Below are 27,936 nucleotides of genomic sequence, written 5' to 3'. Positions count from 1 at the left end.
CTCAGGATTCCCCTCTCGGAGCTCTCCGAGCCGGGAGACAAAGGAAGCTGCACTGCCAAGTTGCAGATTTTGCCTCAGGCAACTAAATTTATTAGCAAGAAAAGATTTCTGTCAGCCCAGCGCTGACCAACAAAGTACATCATTAATAAAGGATGACAAATCTGTCACTTAATTCAGGAAACACACCTCAAGCAGTTACAACTGAAAATAAAGCTGGATTTTTGTTTAATTTAAAAGCCTCAAAAATAACAAGCAATATGTTTTTAAACATGTAGTAGACACAATTGTCTATTATACAATATACACTGTACACAAGTAGGGCTTGGGCTGGTTGGGGTGGGTGAGATGACGGGGAGGGATGAGGTTCAGGATGGGAAGGTGTTTTACCTGAATCCAGATTCGAGTTGAAATGCTGTGTCATTTAGAAAAGAGAATTACTAGAGTGAGAAAAAAATGCATATGCTCATCATTGCCCCCCCAAAACCCTAAACTAAAAGCAGGCATGGGGGAGGTGAGTAACAAGAACAGGAAGAAGGGAGCAATTAAATAAAACTTCTTTAAAGCACACACAATACACAGTGTTCATCATCGGAAGTAGAGTATAAGGCAACGTTCTCCATAGAAAAAGAGGGGAATCAGGGAGTCCGTGGGTAGCTTTACTTTTTAAATAGAAAGTTGGAATGTGCTGGAGGAGAGCTGGGGTGGGGCAGGGGCATGTGGAGTGGAGGCGGCCTCTGGAGCCTCTCCGGAGGTGGAGCTGGATGCCAGTGGTGCCCTGCGTGCAGGGCCCCGGGGCACCCGCGGTAGCTGAGGGGGCCAGGGAGGTGCAGGAGAGGGAGGGGCATGGCACGATGCGACTCCGGCAGTGTTTGGGGGAGGGGGGGCTCACTTTGCTCCTCGATGGAGTGAAATTCATGTTTTTCCTTTGGAAATAAGGGTTCCCACTCGTCCTGGTTTAGAACGTCTCATTGGGCACGGCCACTGTCCACGGTCTGGGCAGGCCGGGAGCTTGTGGTGAGAGGGGAGGGCCGGGGCGGAGCCAAGGGGCTTCAGAAGGAGGTGAGTATGGGGGCAGTAGAGTCCCTTCCTGCGGGGACAGTCGCAGAACCGGAGGGAGGGGCGAGGGCGGGCCCAGGGCAGCCGTGGGCCTTCTTTCCTCCAGGGGCCCAGGCAGGACACGGGCAGGGGTCTGCAATCCGCGAGGCCTCCCGCCTCCGTTGGCCTTACAAGTTCTTCGTGACCAGGTGGGTCTTGTAATGCTTGGTGAGGTGGTCACTCCTCATGAAGCGCTTCTGACACTGGGCGCACTCGAAGCGTTTGTCCCCTGGGAAGAGGAGATGCCCGTCACTCACGGCGCCATGCCCCGGAAAAGGAGGCGCACACGTGAGGTGTGAGGGGCACCTGTGAAGCCGTGTCACCGGCCTGCCTGCTGCTCACACAGTGCTCCCCATGATCCACTGATGGGAACCTCTGTCAGCCCTCCCCCCTCCCCCCCATCACCCTCCAGGCTACTTTGTTTCCATTCCTTGTGCCGTGCCAAACGCTATACTTGTGCGCCTGCACCCAGGACGCTTCCCGTGTAGCCTGTCACCTACTTTCTTCTGATCTTTGTCCCTCTGGCTAACCCCGGCTCAAAGTCCTCCCCCTCACAGGGAAACCCCACTCCCCTCTGACCTGCCAGACTGAGCCACACACCCGGGCTGGGTCTGCTGCTGTTCTGAGTATTTACTCTGCAGCCTGCAGAGGGTGGGCGTGACCTGCCCCGCCACGCTGGCCAGGAGCCAGAGCTTTGGGCCTCGTGTCCCCAGGCCCAGGACAGGCGTCTGCTCACTGGGGGCATCTGCCAGAACGGCAGTTCTCAAAGCATGTGCCGTGGACCACTGGAGACACCCAGGACAACCCTGGGTGGCAGATGCATGAACGATTTTCCCCTTTATAGTTCTGTATTTGTTTGCCAGTACGTTAAAACACTTAGCTATGATCCCAAGCCTGTGATGTGAAAAATAATACTGCACTGGACATAAAAGAGTAAAAATAGTGAAAAAAATAGTAAGTAAAAATGGTGAAGTGATTTAAGGAAAACCATTCTGTAAATAACAGTAGGAAAGGCAACGTGGGATAGTGACTAAGAGCGTGAACTTGGGAGCCAGAGGGCCTGGGTTGAACCGGCTCCACTAGTCACTGGCTGTGTGACCCGGCCCCCTCTCCATGCCTCAGTAAAATGGGCACAATCAAAGTACCGTCCCCATAGAGTCGTTATGAGGATTAAATTAGTTAATGGGTAGAATGCGTAGCATAGTGCCTGGCACAAGATGCCACTGATCGTTAAACAAATACGCAGCTTATGGCGGAAGTCATCAAGGCTGTGCCACGCAACCGACCTCACTTTGGGAAACACTGCAATAAAGGAAAGGCTTGCGGGACTTTCTGGCTAGTCCTGCACCCCGAGGAGACAGTCTGTAGCTCTCGCTCAGTGCTGCAGTTCCTTGGCCAGGCCAGGAGTCTCCATGTCGCTGAGGACAATGGAGTGGGGGCGGGGAGAGAGGCGGGGAGCGGAAGTGCCAAGTGGGGGGCGGGGGGGCTGGGGGCGCTGCAGGGGCGGGGGGCAGACCTGTGTGGGTGCGGGCGTGCCGCTGCAGCTCGTCACTCCGTGTGAACCTCTTCCCACAGAAGAACCAGTTGCAGACAAAGGGCCGCTCGCCCGTGTGCAAGCGCACGTGAGCCCGCAGCAGGGACGTCTTGCGGAAAGTCTTGCCGCAGTCAGGGATGTGGCACACGTGCTTCTTCTTGCCCTGCTCTCCAGACCTGGGAATTGGGTTGAGGGTGGGGTGGAGGGAATGGGAAGCAGAGAGAGTGGGGAGGTAGAGAGATGGGGGCGGGACAGGATGGAGAGAGGATGTGGGGTCAGGTCGGAGAGCACGGAGCCGCTACCTGGTCCCCTCTCTTGTCTGTGACCCAGGGAGGGCTTGGGGAACAGGACACACGCCACGCTGGCCGCCTGGCCCGTCTCCTCAAATCACCTCTTGTCCCCGTCCTTGCAGTTGGGACACGTGCAGGCCATGCGGCGCCGCTTCTCCCCGGGCTGGGCCTCTCCAGCCAGGGCCTGTTCCATCTGCAGCTGGATCTGGGTGGGGCTCAGCCCACTGATGGTCAGGTTATTCCCAGAAACATTCTGCACTGTCAGCTGCTGCTGCCCTGTGGGGAGGAGAGGAGCAGGGTTCAGGGTGAGGAAGCCCAAAGGGGCAGAAGAGGGAGCCTGACCCCCTTCCTTCCTGCACATAGTAAGGCGGACAGTCACAGCAGCTAATATTTTTGAGAGCCTGCTATGTGCCAGATACCATTTTAGAGATCTTAAATGTATTCATGCACTGAAGTTTCATAACCCCATGAAAGAGGTACTATCATCCCCCTTTTACAGGTGAAGAAACTGAGGCTCAAGATCACACATGCAGAACTTGTAGAATCTGGATGGGAACCCAGTCAACTTCAGAGTCAACGCCCAGAACCACTATACTACACAGGCCAAATTCACTTCCAGACGTGGGTCTTGGAGTGTTTCTCCAGAGTCTCCTCCAGCCTCAGGCCCTTGTGAGACACCAACTCTGCTCCCAGGAAAGTCTCCAGGGATGTTTGTTAACAGAGGGAGAGACAGTTCTATGGGCTTTGGAACAAATCAAGCCCTCTAGGACTTGCATAAAGCCATCAAAGCAGGGGGAGTGCCTGTGGGTGGACTCCTCCCAGGCCACTAAACCAAATGCATAAAGTGCTGGAAATTCACTTAAGGACGAAGGGAGGAGATTCAGAGAGCTCCCACTACCTTGAAAATTGCCCTTCATCCAGCTAAAGAATGCAACGAACCATTTGTGCTAGGTACCTATAGTGTTCCTTTGATTATGTGCAAGGCCGCTTTCATACCGTAAATATCACCAAATGTTACCACTGAACTGAGAAGTGCAGCACAAGCCAGTCCAAAGGCTCCCTCCTTTCCCTCCAACCTTAACTCAAGGCTGCCCATGCCTGGGGCCGGGGGCCTTCCCTCACCGCCAGTATTGGTGATGGTGACGGGCACACCCTGGACCTGGACACCGTTGATGTTGATGGTCTGCATGGCCTGGGCTGCCGCTGCCAGCTGGGCTGCGTTCAGGCTGATGATGCTCCCGGCAGGGGCGATCTTTGGCAGGGGGCGCTCTTTCCGGAGAATTGCAGCCGAGTGCTTTTTGCTGGTCCCGCTCAGATGGGCAGCACGGGACGGAGGGCTGCTACAAGTGGTGGTGGAGGTGGTCGCAGCTGTTGCTTGGGGGCCATCCTGGACAAGGACCGTCTGTACCTCACCAGAAGGTGTACGGATGTAGACCTGGGAGGGGCCAGAAAGAAAAAGTCAATGCCCCCTGAGAGCCCTGGCTCCTGCTCCTCCACTTTTTTTTGCATTAAAGAATGTTTGTATCATCCAATCCCTGGTATAACACTCTTGTTGTGTCCCCTGCATTGGCAGGTGGACTCCCAGCCACTGCACCACCAGGGAAGCCCTCCTGCCCCCTTTCAATGCAGCATCATCTCCCTGCCCAAGGGAGAAGCGGGTGCCTTTTTGTCCACCCAAGTCTTCTCCAACTAGCCCAGGCCCACATTCGCCCACTGTTGATGTTCAACAAAAAGCGCTGATGGCATCCCTGTACTAAGCTGACAAATGCTGTTGATTTGAAACAAAACTTTTAATTTACTTAGCATGGAAAACTATAATTCCAAATCTCCGAATTGAAGACTTAGAAGGCAGCTAAATGATGACCTCACAAAAGATGCGCTGTGAATGCTCATCAAAGAAATGAAAACAGCCTTTAGGAGGCACAGTTAGTGGAGAGACTACTGTCTTTCTCCAATTTATACTAACACAGATGGAACAATGAAACATAATGCTCACTGTTGCTGAGACAGTGGGGAAATAGGCACGTGCTCTTAGGTCAGGGGGTGTGCAGTGGTCCAGGCTTGCTGGAGGGAAATCCGGGAATATGTGTCCGAAGCCTTTAAAAATATGCATATTAGAGCCTGAGAACGAGAATGAACCGTGTGGTACTGGCTGGGGATTAGAGGTATTGATGGAAGCTCTTAGGTTTCAATATAAATAGAGAAATATAGATATAAATGTATGTATATATGTGTGTGCATGTCTGTATCTATCTTGGTATTACATATATATGTATAGGTATATTTATATATACTTCTTAACTGTGTCCACTGAGAAAGGCTGAAAGCAGCAAAACTCCAGGAGCAATGAGCTCACCTAGCACCCAGCTCTTAGCTTCTAAATCCCATGCTCCACTAAAAGAAACCAGGGCTCCTTGGAGAAATAGCTGATTCGAGGACTGTGGTCAGGGGAAGTACAAGAAGACCTTGGAACACCTCTTATACCAGAAAGTAAGGAAATGCTCAAAGAGTGGTGGTGACATGTGAAAAGAACACAAGAGCCAGCTTGGAGGGGCTCCCACTGGCTAAACATAGGATAATTTGAACATCAAAATAACAATACTAATGGATTATAACTCAGTGAATAAAACAGGGACCTATGAGTCCATATTGACATAAATAAACAAACGGAGAAGAAAATGACAGAATTTAAAAACCTGTTATCACACATCCTCCAATAAAAGGAACTAGGATTCCTAGGACAAATGGTTGATCCCGGGACTGGGGCTGGGAAAATACAAGGAATGAAGTACTGACACTTGCTACAGCTTGGATGAACTCAGAAAACGGTGTACTAAGTGAAAGCAGCTAGCTGCAAAAGACCACCTATGGTAAGACTCCATTTACATGAAATGTCCAGAATAGGCAAATCTATAGATCCAGAAAATGGATTAGGGCCTCCCTGGTGGCGCACTGGTTAAGAATCCGCCTGCCAGTGCGGGGGACACGGGTTCGAGCCCTGGTCCGGGAAGATCCCACATGCCGTGAAGCAACTAAGCCCGTGTGCCACCACTGCTGAGCCTGCGCTTTAGAGCCTGTGAGCCACAACTACGGAGCCCATGTGCCTAGAGCCCATGCTCCGCAACAAGAGAAGCCATCGCAATGAGAAGCCTGCGCACCACAACAAAGAGTAGCCCCTGCTCGCTGCAACTAGAGAAAGCCCATGTGCAGCAATGAAGACCCAACGCAGCCAAAAATAAAAATAAATAAATAAATTTATTTAAAAAAAGAAAAGAAAATGGATTAGTGGTTGCCAGGGCTTGGGGCAAGGGGGAAATGAGAAGTGACCACTAAAGAGGTCTTTCTGAGGTGATGAAAATGTTCTAAAACTAGATAGTGGTGATGACTGCATAACTCCATGAGTATACTAAAACCCACCCACTGCGTTGTACACTTTAAAAGGGTAAATTTCACGGTATGCGCATACCTCAATAAAGCTGAAAAGGGGACTTCTCTGGTGATGCAGTGGTTAAGAATCCCCTGCCAATGCAGGGGACACGGGTTAGACCCCTGGTCCGGGAAGATCCCACAACCCGTGGAGCAACTAAGCCTGTGCGCCACAACTACTGAGCCCGTGTGCCACAACTACTGAAGCCCACACACCTAGAGCCCGTGCTCCAAAACAAGAGAAGCCACCGCAATGAGAAGCACGTGCACTGCAACAAAGAGTAGCCCCTGCTCTCATCAACTAGAGAAAGCCCGTGCGCAGCAACGAAGACCCAATGCAGCCAAAAATAAATAAATAAAATTTAAATAAATTTATTTTTAAAAAAAGCTGATAGGAAAAAAAAAAAGAGACTGGGAGTATGTCACACAGATGCAAGAGCCAACCAGAAAGAGCTCCAAATGGCCAGCGTTGAAACAACGTGAGCAACAAAATAAATAACGCAGTATTGGATTGTAACCCAAAGTATAAAATAAATATACATGAGTCTCTACTGACATAAATACATGATCGAATAAAAAAATAAATGGTGGGACCTCCCCGGTGGCGCAGTGGTTAAGAATCTGCCTGCCAAGCAGGGGACACGGGTTCGAGCCCTGGTCGGGGAAGATCCCATGTGCCACGGAGCAACTAAGCCCGTGCGCCATAACTCCTGAGCCTGCCTCTAGAGCCCGTGAGCAACAACTACTGAGCCCACGTGCTGCAACTACTAAAGCCCGCATGCCTAGAGCCCGTGCTCTGCAACGAAAGAAGCCACCGCGAGAAGCTCGCGCACCACAATGAAGAGCCCCCGCTCGCCGCAACCAGAGAAAGCCTGCGCACAGCAACGAAGACCCAACACAGCCAAAAATAAATAAATAAATTTATATAAATAAATGAATAAATGGAAAAGAGACAAATCTTCCTTATAGAAGAATTCCAAATAATATTATATAGATACTTTCCCTTCCAGTATGTAGAGCTTAATTCTCACCCCCACTCCCACCCCTGACGATGGGAGACTTAGCAACTTACTTCCAAAGAACTGAGAAAGGGAAAAGTAGCAGCTTTGATAAATGAAGAAACCTGGCAGACACCACCTTAACCAAGTGATAACGGTTAACATCAGGGATGTTACATCATCAGAGATGTTGTGTGGACATCATGTACCCCTCATATAATGTGATGAAAAGAGGCGTTTCGCCTCCGTGGTATTCTTTCCAAAAACCCATAATCCAGCCTGGGGGATATTCTATAGGATACCTGACCAATGTGCCTCTGGTCTGTCAAGATCATGGAAAACAAAGACTAAGAAGCTATCCAACCAGAGGAGCCTGGGGAGACATGCCCACAAGTGCAATGTGGTATTTGGATGGGATCCTGGAGCAGAAAGAGGACATTAATTGATTGTGAAAGTGCAAGTGCAATGTGGTATTTGGAGACATCCAATCAAGTCTGGAGTTTAGTGAACAGTAACATGCCAATGTCAGTTTCTTAGTTTTGACACGTGTACCCTGGTATGTAAGATGTTTAACAAGGTGGTGGTGGGGGACCAGGTGAGAGGTATAAGACACTCTGTACTACCTTTGCAACCTCTCTGTAAATGTAACTTTTTTTTTTTTTTGGCCGCACAGCAAGGCATGTTGGATCTTAGTTCGCTAACCAGGGATCGAAACCAGGCCCCCTGTGCTGGAAGCGCAGCGTCTTAACCACAGGACCGCCAGGGAAGTCCCATGATAAGAGATTTTTTTTAAATTAACTTTTTATTTTAGAATAAGTTACAGGAATTCCCTGGCGGTCCAGTGGTTAAGACTCTGTGCTTCCACTGCAAGGGGCCAGGGTTCGATCCCTGGTCGGGGAACTAAGATCCAACATGCCTTAGAGTCTGGCCAAAAAAAAAAAAAATCTCTATCACAGTAAAAGCTACTAAAATAAGCAGGCGAAAGTCTGATAAGGAATGAGATATTTACACAGAAACTATCTCCTAACAAAATACTAATCCATTACAAAGAGAAAAAAAGTAACTTTAAGGTGCAGAAACCTGCTAAATATCACTTTAATCATCACCAGTACTGAGACAAATTGAAACCATGCACCTCCCTTTGGGATGCAGTGAGAACACAGCATCACTTTTGATATTTCTGCAAAAAAAAGTGTACAACTTGCATCTATCCATGAGGGAACATCACACAAACCTAAACTGAGGAACACTCTACAAAGTAACTGGCCTTTTAAAGTGTCATGGTCATGAACATCAAGTAAAGACTGAGGAACTATTCCAGGTCAAAACAGACTAAGAAGACATGACAATTAAATGGAATGTGTGATACTGGATGAGATCCTTTTGCCACAAAGGAATCATTGCGGCAAGTGATGAGCAACCTGAATGGGGTCTCTGAATTAGACGTCAGTGTGTTTCCTTGCTAATTGCCTATGTCTGAAGGCTGTGTTGTTGTCCTCCTTGCGTATAAGAATTACACACTTTCTATAAAACATTTGGAAGTAACAGAGGCACGGTGGCAACTTACAGGGGAAAAGTCACTTGTTTAAAAAAAAATTCTAGGGCTTCCGTGGTGGCGCAGTGGTTGAGAGTCCGCCTGCTGATGCAGGGGACACGGGTTCGTGCCCCGGTCCGGGAAGATCCCACATGCCGCGGAGCGGCTGGGCCCGTGAGCCATGGCCGCTGTGCCTGCGCGTCCGGAGCCTGTGCTCCGCAACGGGAGAGGCCACAACAGTGAGAGGCCCGCGTACCACAAAAAAAAAAAAAAAAAATTCTACTGTGATTTTGATTGGGTTTTTTTGTTTGTTTGTTTGTTTGTTTGTTTTTGCGGTATGCGGGCCTCTCACTGTTGTGGCCTCTCCCGTTGCGGAGCACAGGCTCCGGACGCGCAGGCTCAACGGCCATGGCTCACGGGCCCAGCCGCTCCGCGGCACGTGGGATCTTCCCGGACCGGGGCACGAACCCGTGTCCCCTGCATCGGCAGGCGGACTCTCAACCACTGCGCCACCAGGGAAGCCCGATTGGGGTTATTTTTGATCCTTGGATTATTTAGGACTGTGGTTCTCAGTTAAAAGCAAACAAACAAACCTCATGTTATCTCTTAATAAATACACATCTCATCCTCAATTTTCTGGTATGTGCCCCTTTTGCAAAACATTGCTATTTTCTGCATATCTGAAGTTACCGTTACTAGAACATTTTCTTTCCCACAATGTAGAGCAGGGGTCAACACACTTTATCTGTAAAGGGCAGAGAGTAAATATTTTAGGCTATGCAGGTCATGAGGTCTCTGCCTTGTGGTGCAAAAGCCGCACAAATGGGCATGCCTGTGTTCCAATTACACTTGATTTACAAAAACAGACAGATGGGCCAGATTTGACCTCAGGGCTGAGGACTGCCAACTTCTCTGATACAGAGTATAATACATTTTTTTAAAACGTGCATATCCTTTGACCCACTTTTAGGAATTTATTTAGCGATAAGATTAGAAACAGCCTAAATCTACAGTTGGGTAACAGACAGCACCTCCGGATACCGGAAAACTATGTCATCATTACAAAGTAATGCAGTAGCTAAACGTTTCTGCCTAGTATGCTTATTTCCTTAGGAAGACCTGGTTTTAAGCCCTGCCAGACATAGGACCTCAGGAAAGGGAGGGGAGGCACTGCGAGAGGAGCCTCAGTTCTTCACCTTTAAGGAAGGTCTGATAAGGGAGCCTCACACGTGTTGTAACAAATTACACGGTTCATAGAAAACCCCTTGGCACTATGCAATATGCCAGAAAGGAGGAGGCACTTGAGGGCGGGCCTCAGATTTCCTGTGCATCCGTTATGTCCACAGCTCAAACTCAAGGGCACTTCTCCACCTGGGAGACTACACAACTCCCTACGGCCCTCACTCACTCTGACGCCTCGGTTTTCTCTACAGACAGCTGGATTATAAACTCCTCCATGGCAGGAGCTGGTTTTTATATTTTATAAAATCCTTGTACAATTTTAAGTGTAGCCCCTGCCACACACAAGAGCCAGGGTGGGCCAGGGTGGAGTAGGGACAAAAGCGTAGGTCAGAAATCTGAGTTGAATCCTGGCTCTTTTGTCATTTGTCATCTGGGCTCCGTGAGAGCTGGATACTGGGTAACTTCTCTGAGTTCCAGGTTCTCCATCTTCAACATGGGCCTAATCTCTGGCATTTATTAGGCTTACACAAAGCATAGCATAAAACCTGCCCTGCAAAGCCAAATAAATTTCAGTATTACAGCACCTTAATGAACGCCAAAAATAAGTTCCTGTTGAAGTCAGCATCCCAGAAGAATCTATCCTAAAGGTCCCTGCTATGAAGCTAGGGTGCTTCTTCCTAATTTTTTTTTTTTTTTTTTGTCATTAACAATGATCAGCATTTTTCTCATTGGTTTTCTTACTTTACATCAAATTCTGTGGTTCTGACTAGAATTTTTTCATTCTTGCTATCATTCGGAGTATGTAATTCTAGAATAAAAAAATAAACTTTATTATTAAAAAGTATGTATCTGCCTGCTACTCATCCCCCTGCCGAAAGACTCCCATAAAGAAAGTTTCCAAAATATAGGTACGTAGGCATGTCGCATCTGATTTCTAAAGATAAGCAGTACGTGGCCCTATGAACTGGCAGAAATGGCCACTTATTACCCACCCCAAACAGTTCTGACTCCCAACAGTCAGGTCAGATCGGGAGATGCATCAGCATCATCTAGGAAAGCAAGCCCATGGGGATGGAGCATCGGCCGTTTAGAGCTGAGGAGGAGAGGGAGGCGCGTGCAGAGGGTGTGCGTGGTACCTGAGTAGGCGACGGCTCAGCAGCCTGGATCTGAAAGTTCTGGGAGGGCTTCTGGGGGACGGTGGGGAGTGTGGCGGATGCCGCCTGCACCACCCGCAGGGCCTGCTGGGGGATCTGCACTACCTGCTGCTGCTCTGCCTTGGGGGGCACCACCTGGACCTGCTGGACCACAGCGGGCTGGCCCCCACCAGGGCTCTGAACGATGAGCAGGTTGTTTCCTGCCTGGATGATGTTGTCCGCCGTGGTCTCGATCAGCACCGTCTCCACCTGTTCGGTCACGGCCACGGGGGGCTGGGAGGCAGGAAGACTCTTCTTCCTGGCTTTCTTGTTAGTCTTAGACAGCGGGGCCGGGGGGCTCTCCGTGAGGAGCTGAGCGGGGGCCCCGGTGTCGCTGGTGTTCACGAGGTTGTTGACAGGCAGAGTAAGTGTCACGTTGCCCCCTCCACCTGTCAGCTTCACCACATTGGCCGCGCTCTGCACCGGAGTGGTGGTCGTACTCGACTTCTGGACAGGGGCCGGCTTGATGGGGACAGGCTTGTGACTGGATGGTGAGGGGGTGATGATGGCTTGGTTGGTGCCAGGGATGATCTGGATCTGGTTGGTGAGATTGGGCTGTACCTGGATGGTCTGAGAATTGCTCGCCTGAATCTGAGGGACCGCCTGGTACTGGATACTGGTATTCGATCGCGTCCCTTTGTTGATCATGGTTGGGTTCTGGATAGCGAACACCAGCTGCCCACCAGGATAGGACGCGCTCAGCTGTGACCCCTGAATCTGAAGTATGTTTCCTTTGGAGGACAAGATTCCAAAGCTATTCTTGCCGGGACTGAGAGGGAGAGGGGCAGGTTTGATAGGGACGAGTTTCCGTGGTGTGGGCTGCGGGGGAGCAGGAGGCGTCACTGCAGCTTCAACAGCCGGAGGGCCAATTTTGCTACATGTTGCAGCAAGCAGGGCTAAGGGAGAAGGCTGGGAGTCCTGCAAAACACCACGTGGAGAAAAGGAGTGAGACAGGAGGTCTGCTGCCCAGCCGCCCCGCCCTTTAAGATCCTCTCCTCTTCGCAGGCTCCTCCCCACCGGCGGTCAGGGAGCCAGCATCCCCTCCGGGCAGTGGCCCCTGTGTCCCCTTCCCTGCTGGTTTCTCCATTGAGAAATTAAGGGAGAAAGGGTGAGAAATGTCTTTCTCAGGAAGGAACTCCCCAGAAGCACCCCTTGACAGGGTGAACGAACACCATGGGCTGACCGCTTACTCCCCGCTGGCCTATTAGTGTCTAATGGGGACACGGAATCAACCTCAGCTTATAGGTGCAGCTCCGTTAGCCCACCTTCCTGAGTCATCAAGTGAGGAAGGACTGAGGAAGGGAGGGGGACAGGAGGAACAAACCCTTTGGAAGAGTGTTTTCCAGTGCTTGGGACATGACTTTTTTGATCAAGGAGGGCTGTTCTTTGGAAGCTACACGGAAAGAGCCTCCAGGGTGCGGGGACACAGTCTCTGTTTTCCTTTTATGGCCAGTAGGGTCTGGAGGAAAGGACTTGAGTTTCATCCTGCTTTTCCCCCTGACTCAACTGTGGCACCTTAGATGAGTGGCCCTAGTTTCTTAGTTCAGAAAAAGTGGAAAACTGAACCCTCCCTGGTCTCATTGCCTCGGGGAGTTATAGTTAGCCAGGGCAGAGCTCAGTTGTGGTCTCATGTCAGCTTCAGTGAATCCTTCCAGGCTGATGCAGCCCCCCACCCTCAGAGCCCACTGCCCACTTGCCTGGGTGGTGGCGGCGGCAGGCTGCAGGTAGTCACTGGGACTGACAGCGGCAGTGGCAGCCATGCTGGTCTGTGGATCTGTTGGAAGAAAAGAGATGGAGTGATACCCGTGATGCCCGAAAAGAACCCAAGTCCCCTTGCCTCAGATTTTCTTTTTGCCTCTATTTGGGCTGCTTCCCCATGAGAGGTTAATGACCTTTCCCCACACTTCCCCACTCAAGGTTAGCAGCCCTACAACTCTTTCAGTAGATGTCCTTCTCCCGTTCTCAGACTCAGCCACCTGAGGCTGTGAGGACAGCTGGTCCTGCCTCTATCGGACCGTCTCCTCCAACCATCATAAGGTCTAGGATAACGTGAAGATGCCGAGATTATAATAACACTGGCTTCAGTAACTACGCTGTGCCACCTAATGGAGCCCTCTCTGCCGCGTACTGCTGACTCTCCCCAGCTAGACTGGAACCCCTATACGGTGGGCGGGGGAAGCCCCCAGCTAATCCTGTGGCTCTGACCCAGGCTTCCTGCTCACTCCTGCTGTAGCCAGATGCCAAGCCAGCCTGGGAAAGAAGCATCTCGGGGCCAGGATCCCTGTCAAGGAGGACACACCCACTCCATGCAAAGGTCTTGAGCGCTTTATGCTCAGCCTTCACCACATAAGCACAATGGCCCAGGTATAGATTATATATAGCACACAGGGAATTACTTTAAATGAATTTACAGTTTTACATAGGACAATAGGCATGGCCCCATAGGTATCCCCGAGATTAGGAGAGCTAATAACTGAATATAATGAGAATGAAAATAAATCCTACTTTTCCTTAAATGTGTATATATTTCTACATATGAATATAGCAGGAAAAAGTCTAAAAAAAAAAGGGGGCTAAAATGTTAAAAGCCATTATCTCCTGGTGGTAGATTTTTTTCTTCACTTAAAGAATTTTTCCCTCTGTTTTTCTGTATTTTCTCATTTTCCCCACAATGAATACACTCTACTAAACTTGTTTTAAATAAAGGAAAATAAAGAACGTTGAGGAAGTAATGAAAGGAATCTCTACTCTGAACTTAAGTCTGATCTAAGAGAAATACAAGTAAAATGGAAATCAGGAGAATTTGGGGGGAAAGGATCTAAGCCATCTTATAATTTATAAATCACTAAGGAAAAGAACACCAGGCAGAGAGTCAGACTTGTATCTTAGACCTTTGGAAAGTAGGTTTCAGGAGGTACGGAGACAAGAAGGGTATTACTCAGAGACTGGAAGAGGCAGGATGACTCAGGCATGGAGCCCCTGCTGGGCATCTGGCAGGAGGAAGACAGAGGTCAGGAAGAAGGCGGAACCACTCACATTTCAGCTGCCTCTGGCTTCTCTCTTTGGGGGAATGATTCTTAAATGGGAAAGGTAAAGAAAAGGTAAAGCGGGAACTGCAGCCCAGGACAGGTGAGTACAGTAGGTTCATCAAAGCCTTAAATGGCTTCCAGGCCCTAAGGCCCCATGAACTGCACTCCAGAGTAGGGAGACACTTTGCAGGCACACTTGCAAACTGTTTGAGGAGCCGGAGGGGAGCTCTGGGCAAAATCATATATGTGGATCCTGAAATATTACAGACACTGATCCTTAGCAAAATCCTAGAACAAATGACTGAACAACAACTACAATTACTGAGGTAAAGGAAGCAGTGATCACAAAGAATAAACGTGGGGTTGCCAAGAACAAGTCATGCTGAACAAACCTGTTTCTTTTTGGGGGGTTTTGGTTGGCTACATCAAGAGAACGGTATACACTGTGTACTTCATAACAACAAGGCATCTGACTGGAATTTTCATAGTATTCTTAGGAACGAGAAGGAAAAGAGCTGCAGGCAGGAATGACAGTCTGGTTTGGGGGCTAAGCTGAACGTGCCTCCACCTAAGTGCTGAGACCCAGGCCATCCTGAGCAGTTAGTTTGCTGCTGCGACATCAACCAGGGTCTCAAACTACGGGTGCCTGCCAGGACCAGGATATGCAGGCTTCTCCTCGGAGGTTCGTGCCTTCTCTACCAGAATGTTTTATTCTTGTGTTTTCACCGTGATGATCATCTTTTAAAAATGAACATATACTACGGATCGCTGGGTGACTGCTGCTTAACCAAGATTTGCACATTTCTGGGCCCGTGTGTGTGTTTACAACTGTACTGGTACCAAGTGGCACCACTCTAACTACATGGGCTAATTAAGACAACTCAATTCTGCACATGTAATTCATGATACATCTGTGCAAAGTGAGCAGTGACGGCTCTTCAGAAGCCTGGAAAGACCATGCTGCTGGGCACTAGACACTGCAGGGTGGGCATGCGGAACTCAAGGAGCCCGGATGTCAAGTCTGTGCTGCGCTTACACTGACAGCAGCAATTTGGGTTCAGTCAACTGTTTTCCTCCCAAAATGATGTTGTTGATTTGAGTTTTATTGGCTTTCCTGTAGTTATTTAATTAAATTTTTACAGGAACTAGATCTATGAGTTGATAAACAGATTTATGTGCTTACATAATTAAGGCTGCAGCCTTATCATGAAAACAGTCTAAGTTGACTGAAAAACATTTTCCCTTCAGAGCAGTGTTCAAACTATTGAGACCATGAACCACAGTCATAAAAACAATTTACATCAAGACCCAGTGTTCGCATATGCACCCCCCCACACACTTCCCTGTCCTGTGCTGATGTAATAAGAATTTCCTGAAACAAAATTTGCCCTTGCTACATGTCACGGGCTTTGGTATTTTTCTACTCCATTTCATTTTTTAAAATGCCGGTTGTGACTCACTAAATTGGTTTTGTGCCCTACAGGCTGGAAAACGCGGCTTCAAAGCAGTCTCTCCACCACCCAAGTTTGGGAAACCATGCAAAAGACCTAGAAGGCAAATTAACTTTATGGATGTCACAAAGCTGAGGACTGTAAACACAATGGGTGTCTGTATTAGGGCTCAAAGAGATCTTAAAAAACTGGTATGTGCAGTGCTTAAGAGCGTGAGGCTCCATCCAGACCGAAGTGAGAATGCAGACTGTGGGATGGCTGGGGCATTCCTCTCCCAGCCTCAGTGCACCATCTGTAAAACAGAGGTAATGTCACCCTTACAGGATTCTAGGAGGCGTCAGCAATATGAAAAACACTGAGCACACAGGGGGTTGTCAATAAACGGTGGTTTAAACTTTGAAGCTGAGTAAACACTGCACTTGGGTTAAGCAAAAAAAAAAAAAAAAAAAAGAAAAGAAAAAAAAAATCACATGCATATAGGACAGGAAGACAGAGCTTAACAGCGATTCTCATGAGAAAAAGCCCCAGTGGTTTTGACTCAAAGTTAAATGGGAAGCAGTTAGAATCTAGATGTGGTGGCCGAAAAAGCTCCTGCAATCTTGGACTGAATTTCCAAAAGTTCAATTATAGAAGAAAATAATAGTCCTCATCTGCTCTGCACTCGGGCCCCATCTGGAGTGTCAGGTTCCGTCCTGAGGGACATTTTGAAAGGGGGATTTTCAAATGGAGCTCGTTCAGAGGAGGGCAGCTGTGGTGGTGACCAGGACACCAGAGGAACGATACCCACCAGGGTGTTTATTCCATACATGTGTTCAATGGGTAGACTTTGTGGTGGAAATTTCGGTTTATTAGAGGGGACAACTTTCAAAAGATGGAGTCAGTTGCCTCCTGAGGTAACGTTCTCCCTTCTCTGGAATCATTTAGCCAGAGGCAGGATGTGTGTCTCTGTCAGAGATGGGATGTCTAGATGTGGGGGGGGAAGTTGGACTAAATGATCTTGTTTGAGAATTTAAACTTGTTTATAATCCTCCAACCATGTTGCCGATAAAAATACAGGATGAGTTAGCTGCTGGCAGGGCTGGAAAGGGAAGGCAGGGGCTCTCCCAGGAGGCTCCCCTGGGCTTAGGTTCACTTAGCTAAAAATGGTGAATGACTCTCCCTCTGACATCCCCTGTTATGAAACTGAAGGACACTAGAACAGGACAGAGTGCAAACAAAATGAAAACTGGCCCAGTGCTTATTCACCTCCCTTTCCCATCTCCCTCTCTCCCCCTGCAGTCATTATCACCCTGGACTCAAACTGTCTGGATACTGGGCTGGGCTAAGAGGCTCTTCACTTAATAAGTTACAGCAGAGTCTTGACGCCCTTGCAGACTGTGGGCGCTCCACCCACACCGTCTTGGTTGGTTTCATTTGCCTTCCCCGCTGGCCCCTGAAATACTCCTCCAGATCTCAAACCAGTGGTTTTAAGTATCTCTCCTAGAGTCACTCAGAGTTTTGTGGCCCCTGGGCTGTGGACCTGGGCAACAAAAACAGCGACTAATCTCCCTGCCACTGCAGAATTATATCCTGGGATTACCCATGAAAGGGAAAAGCAGCATTTCCAGTTGGTGTTTGGAAATGAACAGTGGTTAAGAAGTAGCACAGATGCCTAACTGCAGGACTATATTCAAAGATACTTTAGAACCTCGTTAATTTGGAGCCTTATATTTAAAATGTATAATTTGGACATAAACTGTGCTTAGCTTTTCCTTCGTACTATTCAAAGCGAGGTTAAATAGTGTATGAAGCCTGCAAAGGGACTCTAAGGCATAGTTAGGGAACTGTTTTATACCACTGCCACTGTTTCAGTCGTACCACTTGCTTTTAACAGCAGTTTATATCTGCTCACTGAAACCTACATTTAGCAAGGCTGGTGAGTGGGGTTATTGCATATTCTTGGAAGAAAAGGCTGCACTTCCTTCAGAGTGCTATCATTCAGACTTTCATTAATCTGGCTCGGCTAAAACTTTCTCAACAGTCCCCTGGCTCGTGAAGTTTTACGGGGATTTACTACATAAGCCATAGTAGCTCTCTTAGGCTGCAAGGAAAATTGCCAAGGCTATCAAACAAGGCTTCCAGACGGGGGTTGGGGGGGTGTCCAGTGCCTGAAAGGACCACACCTGACTTTCCTTTTCCCCATGCTGGAAGCCAACTTAATTCCAAAACCAGGGGAGAAGCATCCCCGAGTGTCCCAGCTCTTGCTGTACATACAGATCGTTCATCTCCACCTGCGTCCCTCCAGCTACAGCTTCCTCCCTTCTCGGCCAAACTTAGTGGAAAAGCTGCCAGCACTTTGCTGCCCCCTCCCCTCTCACCTGGACTTTCACCCCAGCTCTCTACTGACACTGCACTTGCCCAGGTCACGAGGGACCTCCTCATTGGTAAATCCAACTGACCCCCTTCAGCAGTTTCTGACCCGTGGACGATTCCCTCCTCTTTGAAATCCTCATGGATTTTTGCCTACCTCTCCGGCCACCTCTTCCCTTTGTGGGCTCCTCTTCCTTTTGCCACCCCTGCAATACGGATGCTCCTCAACATCATCTTTCTCACCCAACACCCATTCCATGAGTGACTGTGCCCACTCACATGGCTTCAGGTACCTTCCACAGGCTGATGACTCCCAGGGCTATGAATTGCCTACATCTGCCCTCTGAGTGGCGGACCAGTACATCCAGCCCTCTGTGGGCCTTCCACTTGGGCTGGCCACAGAACTTCCAACACTGAGCTGTCACCTTTGCCCATCCTCTCCCCAGCTTTCTCACCCCCAGCCTCCACGGGCCTCCTTCCAGATCCTTGAAGAGCCTCCATCTCTGCCGCTGCCCTTTCCTTGCTTTAGAGCTCTCTTCTTCTCTCTTCACTAGCTAACACCTACTCACCCTTCAGGTCTCAGGCAGGTTCCACCCCCCCACCCCCACGCCCCCGAGAGCCCACTATGTAACGTAACAGGTATGTCATTTCCTCAGAGAGGCCTTCCAGGACCCCTGCGATGAGGTTAACTCCTCTGCTAACTCACCACCCATTAAATAATCCTGGGCTGGGACTTCCCTGGTGGCGCAGTGGTTAAGAATCTGCCTGCCAATGCAGGGGACACGGGTTCAAGCCCTGGTCCGGGAAGATCCCACATGCCGCGGAGCAACTAAGCCCGTACACCACAACTACTGAGCCTGCGCTCTAGAGCCCGTGAGCCACAACTACTGAGCCTGTGTGCCACAACTACTGAAGCCCGTGTGCCTAGAGCCCGTGCTCTACAACAAGAGAAGCCACTGCAACGAGAGGCCCGCGCACCGCAACCAAGGGTAGCCCCTGCTCCCCGCAACTAGAAAAAGCCCGCGCGCAGCAACGAAGACCCAAAGCAGCCCCCCAAAATAAATAATTAAATTAAAAAAAATAATAATAATCATGGGCTTCATGTCTCTCTTCCACACTCATGGAAGGGAAGGGTGGCCCAGGTCTGTCTTCGCCGCTGAACTGCTACATCAAGCCTAACACAGCACAGCGACACTTCAGTGCCTGCAGGCTGAACGAACGATGAACATTTTTGGTGAAACCAGCCTCTCAATCACAAGGAAACCTGAACGCCATCCTCATCACCGTTCAGTCGTCAAGTCCTCCTGGGTCTACCTCCTAAATACAAACCTCTCTCCATCTGCATTACGCTGGCCTTAACCACCTTCGGCCCAAAGCCTTCAAAATGGCTTCCCAGCCTCTGGCCTAGCCACCTCCAATCCAGCCTCCACCGTCTGGTCTGAAGACTCTTTTAAAATGTAAATCCCACACAGTTACTCCCCAGATTAAATCCTTCAGTAGCTTCCAAAGGATTTTAAGATAAGCTTATAAAGGCCAAAACAAGCCGCCCCCTCCCTCCCTGCACCTCCCCCTCTCCTACTTTATCTCTCGCCCTTCCAACTCTCCGGACAAACACTTCAGTTTTTTCCATTTCTGGAACTACAGCCTCTCTCACTCGGAGCCTAAGCACACTTGCTCCCATTTGTCTGGCCAACTCCGGTCCCTCTTCAGAGCTCATTTATAACTCTCCCGACATCTTCCCTCCTGCTCCCCAAGTCTGGGGTAAGTGCCCCTGCTCTGTGCCAGTGTATATGCCCCACGGCACCCCTCACAGAACTCCCCCCACCCCCCATCACGGAGCAGGGAGTGCAGCTCTGTTCTAGGGCTCTTTCCATAGGGTGACTCGGGGAGCAAGCACCACGTAACAGGAAGAGGCCTCAGGTGGGACCCCGGAGCCCTGGCCATCAGACTAGGGGCTGTTCCACTGGTCTTTCACCTGAGAATACTACTCTTGAGACAGGGGCTGAGAGAGAAGGGATCCAAAGAAATACCACAACAGCAGGCTCTGGGAAAGAACTTGGCTCAAACTCCACAGCCAGGCCTGGGGGTACTAGGAAGGTTTTTATTGCCTCGTGGGGTCCTACCACCCTGGCTATAGCCATCTTGGCTGTCTGCTACGGTATTTCCCCTGGAGGAATTTCACTCTGTGTAGACAGTTCTCCTGCTGGCTATTTTGGTCAGCTCAGTTGGGCCTGAAGCCAACAAAACCGTTCCTAAGCCCAGTCTTTTCCAGTTGCCTAGCCTGGAAGAATTCAGAGCTGGTGAGGGAAAAGCAAGCCACAGCTGGTTTTAGAGAACAAAGTTGGACCTCAAAGGGAGCTGACAAATGGGCTTAGAGAATCAGCTTAGCTGGAGAAAGGATCAAGAAAGACTCCAAACTGCTCTGAGCCTTTCTGAGAAGCAAATCTCCAACAACTATAATAACCATATAAAGAGCTCCTAACAGTAAAAGGAATTTCATTGACTTTTCATGAAATGAGAACAGTTCTGGGTGTGGCTAATGCCACAGGCTAAAGAAGGGAGATCTTGTCTCCACCCAGTTATTGAGCCATCCTGTCTTGCCTGTTCCCACCTTTGACCCCAGCCTCAGCCCATGACCCTGATGTGAGTCCACAATTTCATCAGGAAGTTAAAATTCCCTTTATAAGCCAAGATCCATTATTTCTCTCCTTTTCAAGCAAAACTCCTGGCAAGAGTCACCCATACTTGCTGTCCCTCATTTCTCTCCTGCTAGTCTTTCTTGAACCTGTTCCAGCCAGCTGGCCCCCTCCCATCCACACCACAAACACTGCTCCCACGACCAGTGACCTCCACGTTGCCAAGCTCGAGGGTTAATTCTTAGACCCCAGCTGGTGTTGATCTGACAACTGGCCCCTATTTCTTTCTTTTTTTCTTTTTTTTTGCGGTACGCGGGCCTCTCACTGCTGCGGCCTCTCCCGTGGCGGAGCGCAGGCTCCGGACGCGCAGGCTCAGCGGCCACGGCTCACGGGCCCAGCCGCTCCGCGGCACGTGGGATGTGGGACCTTCCCGGACCGGGGCACGAACCCGTGTCCCCTGCATCGGCAGGCGGACTCTCAACCACTGCGCCACCAGGGAAGCCCCGGTGCCTCTTATCTTTTTTTTTTTTTTTTTTTTTCCAGTTCCCAATGAGAGGACACTAGCAAGGAGTCCCGACCACCACCGGGGGTGGAATCCGTGCCTGGGATTGGGGCGGCTCCTCATGAGTCCGAATCTGAGAGCAGCCGTCCCCCAACTTCGGTACTCAGCCCTGACCCTGTGGAGCCCTGGGCTGCCCACAGGGCCCCCCGAGGGGGAGAAAATGGGGAAGAGACCTGGCTCCCTCGGGAGCCTGAGGTTTCTAACTGGCCTGCACATCGCCCCCAGAGGGAAGGTGAATGGGTGGTCCTTTGGTGCGAGGACCCTGGCGACCGGACGGGCTGCAGGCTTTGACACCGACTGAGCCACGCCCCATGTGGGAGAAGAGAAAATAAGGACTCTACGGCCGCAGCTGGGGCGTGCAATCGCTCCCGGGCCCAGCTATCCGAGCTCTCCCACGCACTGGGGTAGGTAGGTGCACCAGCGCCCTAGGTTTCGAAGCCGGGTCCGAGACCGGCGCGGCAGCTTCCGCCACACTCATCATGGCGTTGGTCGCCGCTGGCGCCTCTTATCTTGAAACACTTTCTTCACTTGGCTTGTAGGGTGGCCTCCTACCTCTCTAGCTGCTTCTTCTAAGACTCCTTTGCTGGGTCCTTGTCTCAAACTCTAAATGGTTGGGCTGCTCCAGGGCTCAGTCTTGGGACCTATTTTTCTTCTGTCTACACCTATTTGCTGGGGGATTTCATCTAGTCTCAGAGCTTTAGAAACCAATAATATATATAGGTTCTATATAATGACGACTCACAGACTTGTATCTTCAGACTTGTATATCTCACTGCCTACTGACATCTCCACTTGGATGTACTAATAAGCAACTCAAATGTACCTAGCCCCGAACAGAGCTCCTGTTATCTCCCTAATTCTGTGCCTTCTTCTGACTTCCCCACGGCAGTGAACAGAACTCCATCCTTTCAGCTGTTCGGCCCTAAAACCTCGGGAGCCGTCCTCGACCCTTCTTTTTTCCACTCTACGCTTGTCAGTCAACACTTTCGGCACTACCCTCAAAATATGTTCAGAATCCGACTGCTTTCACAACCGCTTCTTGTTAACACCCAGGTTCACGTCCCCATCATCTCTCACTTGGATAACTGCGGAAGCCTCCTAGCTGGGCGTCTGACCTTGTCCCTGCTGGTTTATTCTCAACAGCATCCAGAGATCCATCAAACGTAAATGAAATCATGTTACTCCTCTGCTCAGAGCCCCCAGTTCATTCCGTCTCCCAAAGTCCACACCATGACACGTAAGGGGCCCATGTGACCTCTCTGACTTCTCCCCGTCATTCACCGCTTCAGCCACGCTGGCCTCCCTGCTGTTCCTGAACAGGCCAGGTACGGCCCCTCTTCGGGGACTTTGTACTCGCTGTTCTCTCTGCTTGAGTTCTCACCAGCCCCTCCCCAGACTGAGCCTGGCTCAGTCCCTCCTTTCCCTCAGGGTTTCACTCAGACTCCCCTCCCGGACCACCCTATGTAAACCGTGCCTCTCACTTCTCCCGTCCTCTATTTGGTTTTTCCCCTTAGCACTTCTCATTGTCTAGTATCTACTAGTTAGCCTTATTGACTCCCACTAAGATGTAAGCTTCCTAAAGGCAGGGACTTCTCTCTGCCTTACTTAGTGACGCACCCCCCACCCACCCACCCCACAACCTGGCACACAGCAAGTGCCTGATATATGCTTGTTGAGTGCATAAATGAATGAATCCTGGAGGCTGCAGAGCGGGAGAGCCTGAGTAGAATTTAAGAACCAAAGGAGAAAACCTGCAGACTTGCATATCCTGGCACTAGGCTGGGATCCACTCACCAGGTCAGCTCTGCCGATCCAGTCCCAGAAGGAACTCAACCTTGCTAGTCACCTCACACGAGGACAAGAGCCTGTGCGTGGACCAGCACGGTCCGGTCTTTCTCCTGGACAGAACTCTCAAAGCACATACCTCATCACCACACACCGGGCACCACATCTCAATGCTTCTTTCAATTAACAAGTACTGGGAAGAAGTTCTTTTCCGAGTGAGTTAAGACAACGTGCATGCCTGCTGTCTGAATACGTCTTACGTGTCTCCACCCTGAATCTCTCTCCTGAAAACACGACCGTGTCGTTGCTAGTTTGCATCCTATCAGACTGGAAGGGACCCTGGAGAAGTGAGTGGGGACTCGGGGCAGCCAGCAGGGGATGGTGAGAACTCTTCACTCTGACAGAAGCAGTCCCAGGAGATGGTACAAAAATACTGGGCCTCAGAAACAGGAGGAAAAACAGGAGAAAAAAAACCCAAGACATACTTTCCCCCCCTAAAGAATATCATTAGGTACAAACGCGTGCTCTCTGCTTTATTTGTGAGTCACTTCACACATTCATCCGGGGCTACGATCGGTTCTGAAATGAGTAGTGACTTCATTTCCCCTGGGACGAGAGGGCTGGCTCACCATTTACTTTTCTGATGGCTGGGAAATGTTTTGGTCTGTTCTGAGGCTAGTCTGAGAAGACTCCCAGTTAGACACTGGCCAGGGGCAGAAATAGTCCACATCCAATCACGTGGCCCTGCCTGTGTCTCTCACTGCCTATTTACACCCTCTGAAAGGCAGCTTTGTGATTCCACCAAGTCCCCCAGGAGAGGTAACAAACACCCCAAAGAGGAAGCTCTGGAGAGAGGACATTTGGGAGTGTGGAGGCCAGTGCCTGCTGGTTCCTGAGCCATTTTCACTGCATGGCTGAGACGAAGAGACCACCTAACAGCCTAAATCACAGCATGGGGACAAACACTTCTCAGTGTGGTGGCGCTTCTGGCTAGGGACAGCATGCACTTCCGATGCTGAAACAAACTATAGCTCGGGGAAATGGCCAACGGAAGGATTCAAACAGCTGGGTCTGCAAGCACGTTCTTCCTGGGACCCAAACAGCCCTGACGTCTCAACATAGCTCGGAGCTGCTCACAGAGGGTAAACTGAGAAGCAGCAAAACAGGGCACTTAGCCCTTTAGACTCCGCTGCTCCTGAGTGGAGCTCATCTCCCAGGAGCACGCCAGCTCGAAGCCCATCCTGATGAGAAGCAATCCGCTATGCTAGTGGCGGCCTCAGAGCATCCGCAAAGAGTGCGACCTAGGCGTGCAGTGGAAGCGGTAGCGTCCCTCAGGCTGCCGGTGCTGACTCAGCTTGCTCCTGGGCTCTCCTCTCGGCCTCGAGTGAGGCAGTGGAAATCTCAGTCGTCCATTCTGGGATCCTGTCCACTGGAACAAATCAACCAGTACTACCTGGGAACATCTCCACAAGGGCAATCTCGGATCTCCTTCCTACTCAAGCTGACAGTGCCCTTGAGTTAGTAATGCCCCATGTGTTTACCCACTTCATTCATCTTTCCACCCAGCTCCAACAGATAACTGACAGCAAAGTGAGACCTCCTCACCCTGAGGTCTCCTAAGAGGATGCTGCTAGCCAGAAAAAGATCTGATAACCGAGGAAGTAGTTCTTCAGAGAGAAAGAGACCTTCAACTATGTTCAGAAATATCAAGATCTAAGTGCTGGCGCTATGAAGGAAGAAATAAAGAGCAAAGCTTTTTCCCCTTCCTTCAACAGAAGGAAGTCACAAGAGGAGTTGCACGTGGATCCAAACAAAAGCAAAGCAAAAACATCAACACATGTACTCCATAATGGTGTCCATTTCTCAGCCCACCTTGGCTTCCAGCCCACCATGGAAGCCAAGTGTCCTGGCTTAGAACTTGCTGGGAAGACGTTCACAAATCCAGTTAAGCTGCTCAAAGGGACACTCCAGATGTATCACCCAATACACTAATAAGAAAATACTGGAGTTTCTCCAAATAGATTTTGCTCTAAGTCTGCAGCCCACGAGGTTTCAGATTGGACAACGTTATCATTTAAACTCAGAAGTGTTCCCATCTCTACACTTTCTGATACTCTACACGCCCAGTGTTTCTCTGCATCTTTAATTCTGTGGCTATTGTTCCATCTCCTCCAAAATAATTCCTAAGTTTTTCAATCTTTGGAAGTAAGGCTTCCAATTTGTGTGTCTACAGAGAAGGGGTAAAGGTAAGTCTTAGAAGAACATGCTACATTTCCATCATATAGATGGGAGTGGGCAAGGTCTAGAAGACTGCTAAACCCAAGCCAATACCAGGGTCTACTGGTTAGCTGCAACAAGCTTAAATGTTTTCAGAAAGGCCCTGGTTGGGCAATACTTGCGTAAAGCAAGCTTGGGAATGATCACATACCTACAGCAAAACTGTTTAGGGTACAAGAGACTATGCAACTTCTCTGAAAGGCTGCTATTCATCAACAGAAGAACTAGAAATTTCAAGGCCAAAGATATCAAAATGAACTGTCCTCTCTGCTGTTATGCCATGAGGCTCCTTTCCCCCAGGCATTTGCCACCATCTTCTTAAAGCTTCTTCTCTCCTCTGACGAACCTCCAGAGGCCCAAACTTAATAGAATCTGAGAGAAAAGAGCCTGCCAGTCTATGTGCTGTCAACAGTGAGGCCAAACTCTTCCTCCTGGAGTCAGTTCTCCCTGCTGAGCAGTCAGGTGACGCTCCAATTATGAACTAACTCTACTTGGGTCTCCTTGGCAAAGAGACTGTGTCTTTAGCAGCCTAGCTCAGGGGGCTCATAATTATGTCAGACCAGCTTTTTTTTTTTTTTTTCCTTCTCTTTTTCTTGTTGTTGTTGTTGCTGCTTTTAAACAAAGAGGTTAAGCCTCTGTACAACCAAGTGGAAGAACCAGAATTAGAAAACTTACCAATCGCCCCAGCCAATGAGAATCCATTTCCAACAGGTATTAATGCCTGTTAGAAGCCACTGGAACAATGACATCATCAGCCCAATTGATAGGTTGTCTGACAGATTCGCCCCCTTCATCGCACACAAGAATTTAAAACAAAACAAGACACTGCAGTTATATTCATTATTGCAGACACCGGATTTGTGTTATCAAATCAAAATTACTCCTGTGGTGTGGACTCCACCATCATTCCCTTCAAAGCCTAACTGTGAGCTGGCCAACACCCTAAACTTTCTAGCCCCAAAACTCTTACCCAAAATACCAACTCAACACTTAGCCCTCCACTGTGATACTTAATGCCTTCTGGGGTACAGCACGCAAGTTTTAGACAGTGCATGCCAGTGTACCTTGCAACAATCATCACCCTTCTATCTGCAACGAAACCCATGTAATGGGGGACCATGGGCCAACTGTTTAAAGCAGAACTACCGGCTCCTCCCTCCCTTTCTCTAAGAAATCAAATAAGTGAGCAAGAAGTAGCCTCAGAAGAAACAAACTTCGGGAGAATGTGCACTGAGAAAAGCCAGACTGAGTCCCTCTGGATCAAGTTAATTAAGAAACAATTAGACATGACACTATATTGGAGTCAAAACCAAGGGATGAAGTGTGGACAAGTTTCTCAATTGCCCAGAGGAGAAGACGCAGTTCCTTTTCATCTAAAATTAGAAAGCCACCAGGAACATAAGCCAAGAAGCATGGGTAGGAGGCTGAGAACCGTAATGGGGACGAAGGTGGGGTGGAGGAAGAAAGTAAGTATCCATTTTGTTTTATTTCTTCTGTCATCCCTTAGGTTTGCTCCTGGCCTTTGGGATTCAGCAGTCCCCTCCCTCCCCCGCCCGGGACGTCTGGTAACAGGCTGGGAACTCTGTCAACAAGTTCTTAAACGTTTCACAATTCTGCAAAGAGCTGGCAGATAATCTAGTTGGAGGTTCAAGGATGCAAGTGAAAATATTAAGAGGAGGTTTCTGCCCACTCCGCAGTCTCAGGCGAGAGGTCATCTGCCTAGGGAGTGCCCCCGTGTCCTGACACCATCTCTCGACTGGGATACATCGCTAACTAGGTTGGCTTCCACACCCAGCAGTGCCCATGTGGTTGGCGCCGTCGGAATTTCAAGCATTCCCCCGCCCCTCTCTGCACACGGGAGAACCTTGAATTGCGGACGGGCACCTAGAGTTAGAATGCAAGAGGGTCCCCGAACACAGAACAAGCGCACAGGACATCGACCGCCTCCTCAGAGCAGACCCAGGCAACGTCCCCGGGCCTGGTAGCGCTCACGCGGGTCGGCCACCGGGCGGAGGGGGTGCCAGGCCCGCCCCGGGTGCCCGCTCCTCTCGCCGGCCCCCGGAAGCGCCGCCCTCCAGCCCAGCGGGCTCGGAGGGGGCGGGGAGTCGAACGCCCCCTTCCGGGTGCCTCCGCCTGGCTGGCCAGCCCCGCTCCTCCTCCGGGCGGGAATCCTCCCTCCCCGCCCCTCCCAGAGCCGGGCCCCGGCGCCAGGCCCGGCCCCAGGGGGGAACCCCCAGCCCCGGCTCCTCCTCCCTGCGGCTTCTGCCCGTCTTCCCGACCCTTGAGAGCCGGGAAGACCCCGCCGGCAGCGGCCAGGACCCACCGCTCATTACGACATCTTCCTCCCTGGCCTCCGCCGCCTCCGCCGCCACCGAGAGCCTGACACCGCCCGCTTAGCACCCGCCAATCCCGGAGCCCGCCACCGCCCGAGCGACGGCAGCGTTCACCAATAAGAGTTCGGTACATTGGGGACCGACAGCACCACCAACCAATCAAAGAGAGGCACCTAGAGCGACGTTGGTTTGGCCAATAGAACTGTGAAATGTCACTGATGGACGGTAGAAGGCACCAACCGGAAGCCTACTGAAGAGTGAA

At 50.1% G+C, this 27,936-nt stretch overlaps 1 protein-coding gene across 2 annotated transcripts; it reads right to left on the bottom strand.

Moving 5' to 3' along the window:
• On the bottom strand, positions 1-27,748 carry SP2 (Sp2 transcription factor). Of its 2 annotated transcripts, none has more exons than XM_081219794.1 (7): positions 27,665-27,748; positions 12,950-13,026; positions 11,196-12,170; positions 4,042-4,354; positions 3,021-3,195; positions 2,612-2,805; positions 1-1,324 (listed from the first exon to the last, which is right to left on the bottom strand). In XM_081219794.1, exons 1-7 carry the CDS (start codon positions 27,669-27,671, stop codon positions 1,224-1,226), a joined length of 1,842 nt encoding a protein of 613 aa, XP_081075920.1. In that variant the 5' UTR covers positions 27,672-27,748; the 3' UTR covers positions 1-1,223. The 2 variants fall into 2 exon arrangements, with proteins under 2 accessions (XP_081075920.1, XP_081075919.1); XM_081219793.1 differs by lacking the exon at positions 27,665-27,748 and adding an exon at positions 26,017-26,093.
• Between the last annotated feature and the right edge of the window lie 188 nt (positions 27,749-27,936).

Source organism: Mesoplodon bidens (genome assembly GCF_964165515.1).
Source record: "Mesoplodon bidens genome assembly, chromosome: 19".
Classification (NCBI taxonomy): Eukaryota; Metazoa; Chordata; class Mammalia; order Artiodactyla; family Ziphiidae; genus Mesoplodon; species Mesoplodon bidens.
Note: the sequence above shows the minus strand (reverse complement) of the source record. Positions and strands in the feature narration are given on the sequence as shown.

Bases quoted from the DNA above. Each gene is read 5' to 3' on its own strand.
- SP2 (XM_081219794.1), bottom strand. The intron at 12,171-12,949 runs GCAAGTGGGCAG...GGTGTTTTGCAG, and splicing joins CTGCCGCCGCCACCACCCAG to GACTCCCAGCCTTCTCCCTT. The intron at 3,196-4,041 runs GTGAGGGAAGGC...TCCTCCCCACAG, and splicing joins CACCATCACCAATACTGGCG to GGCAGCAGCAGCTGACAGTG.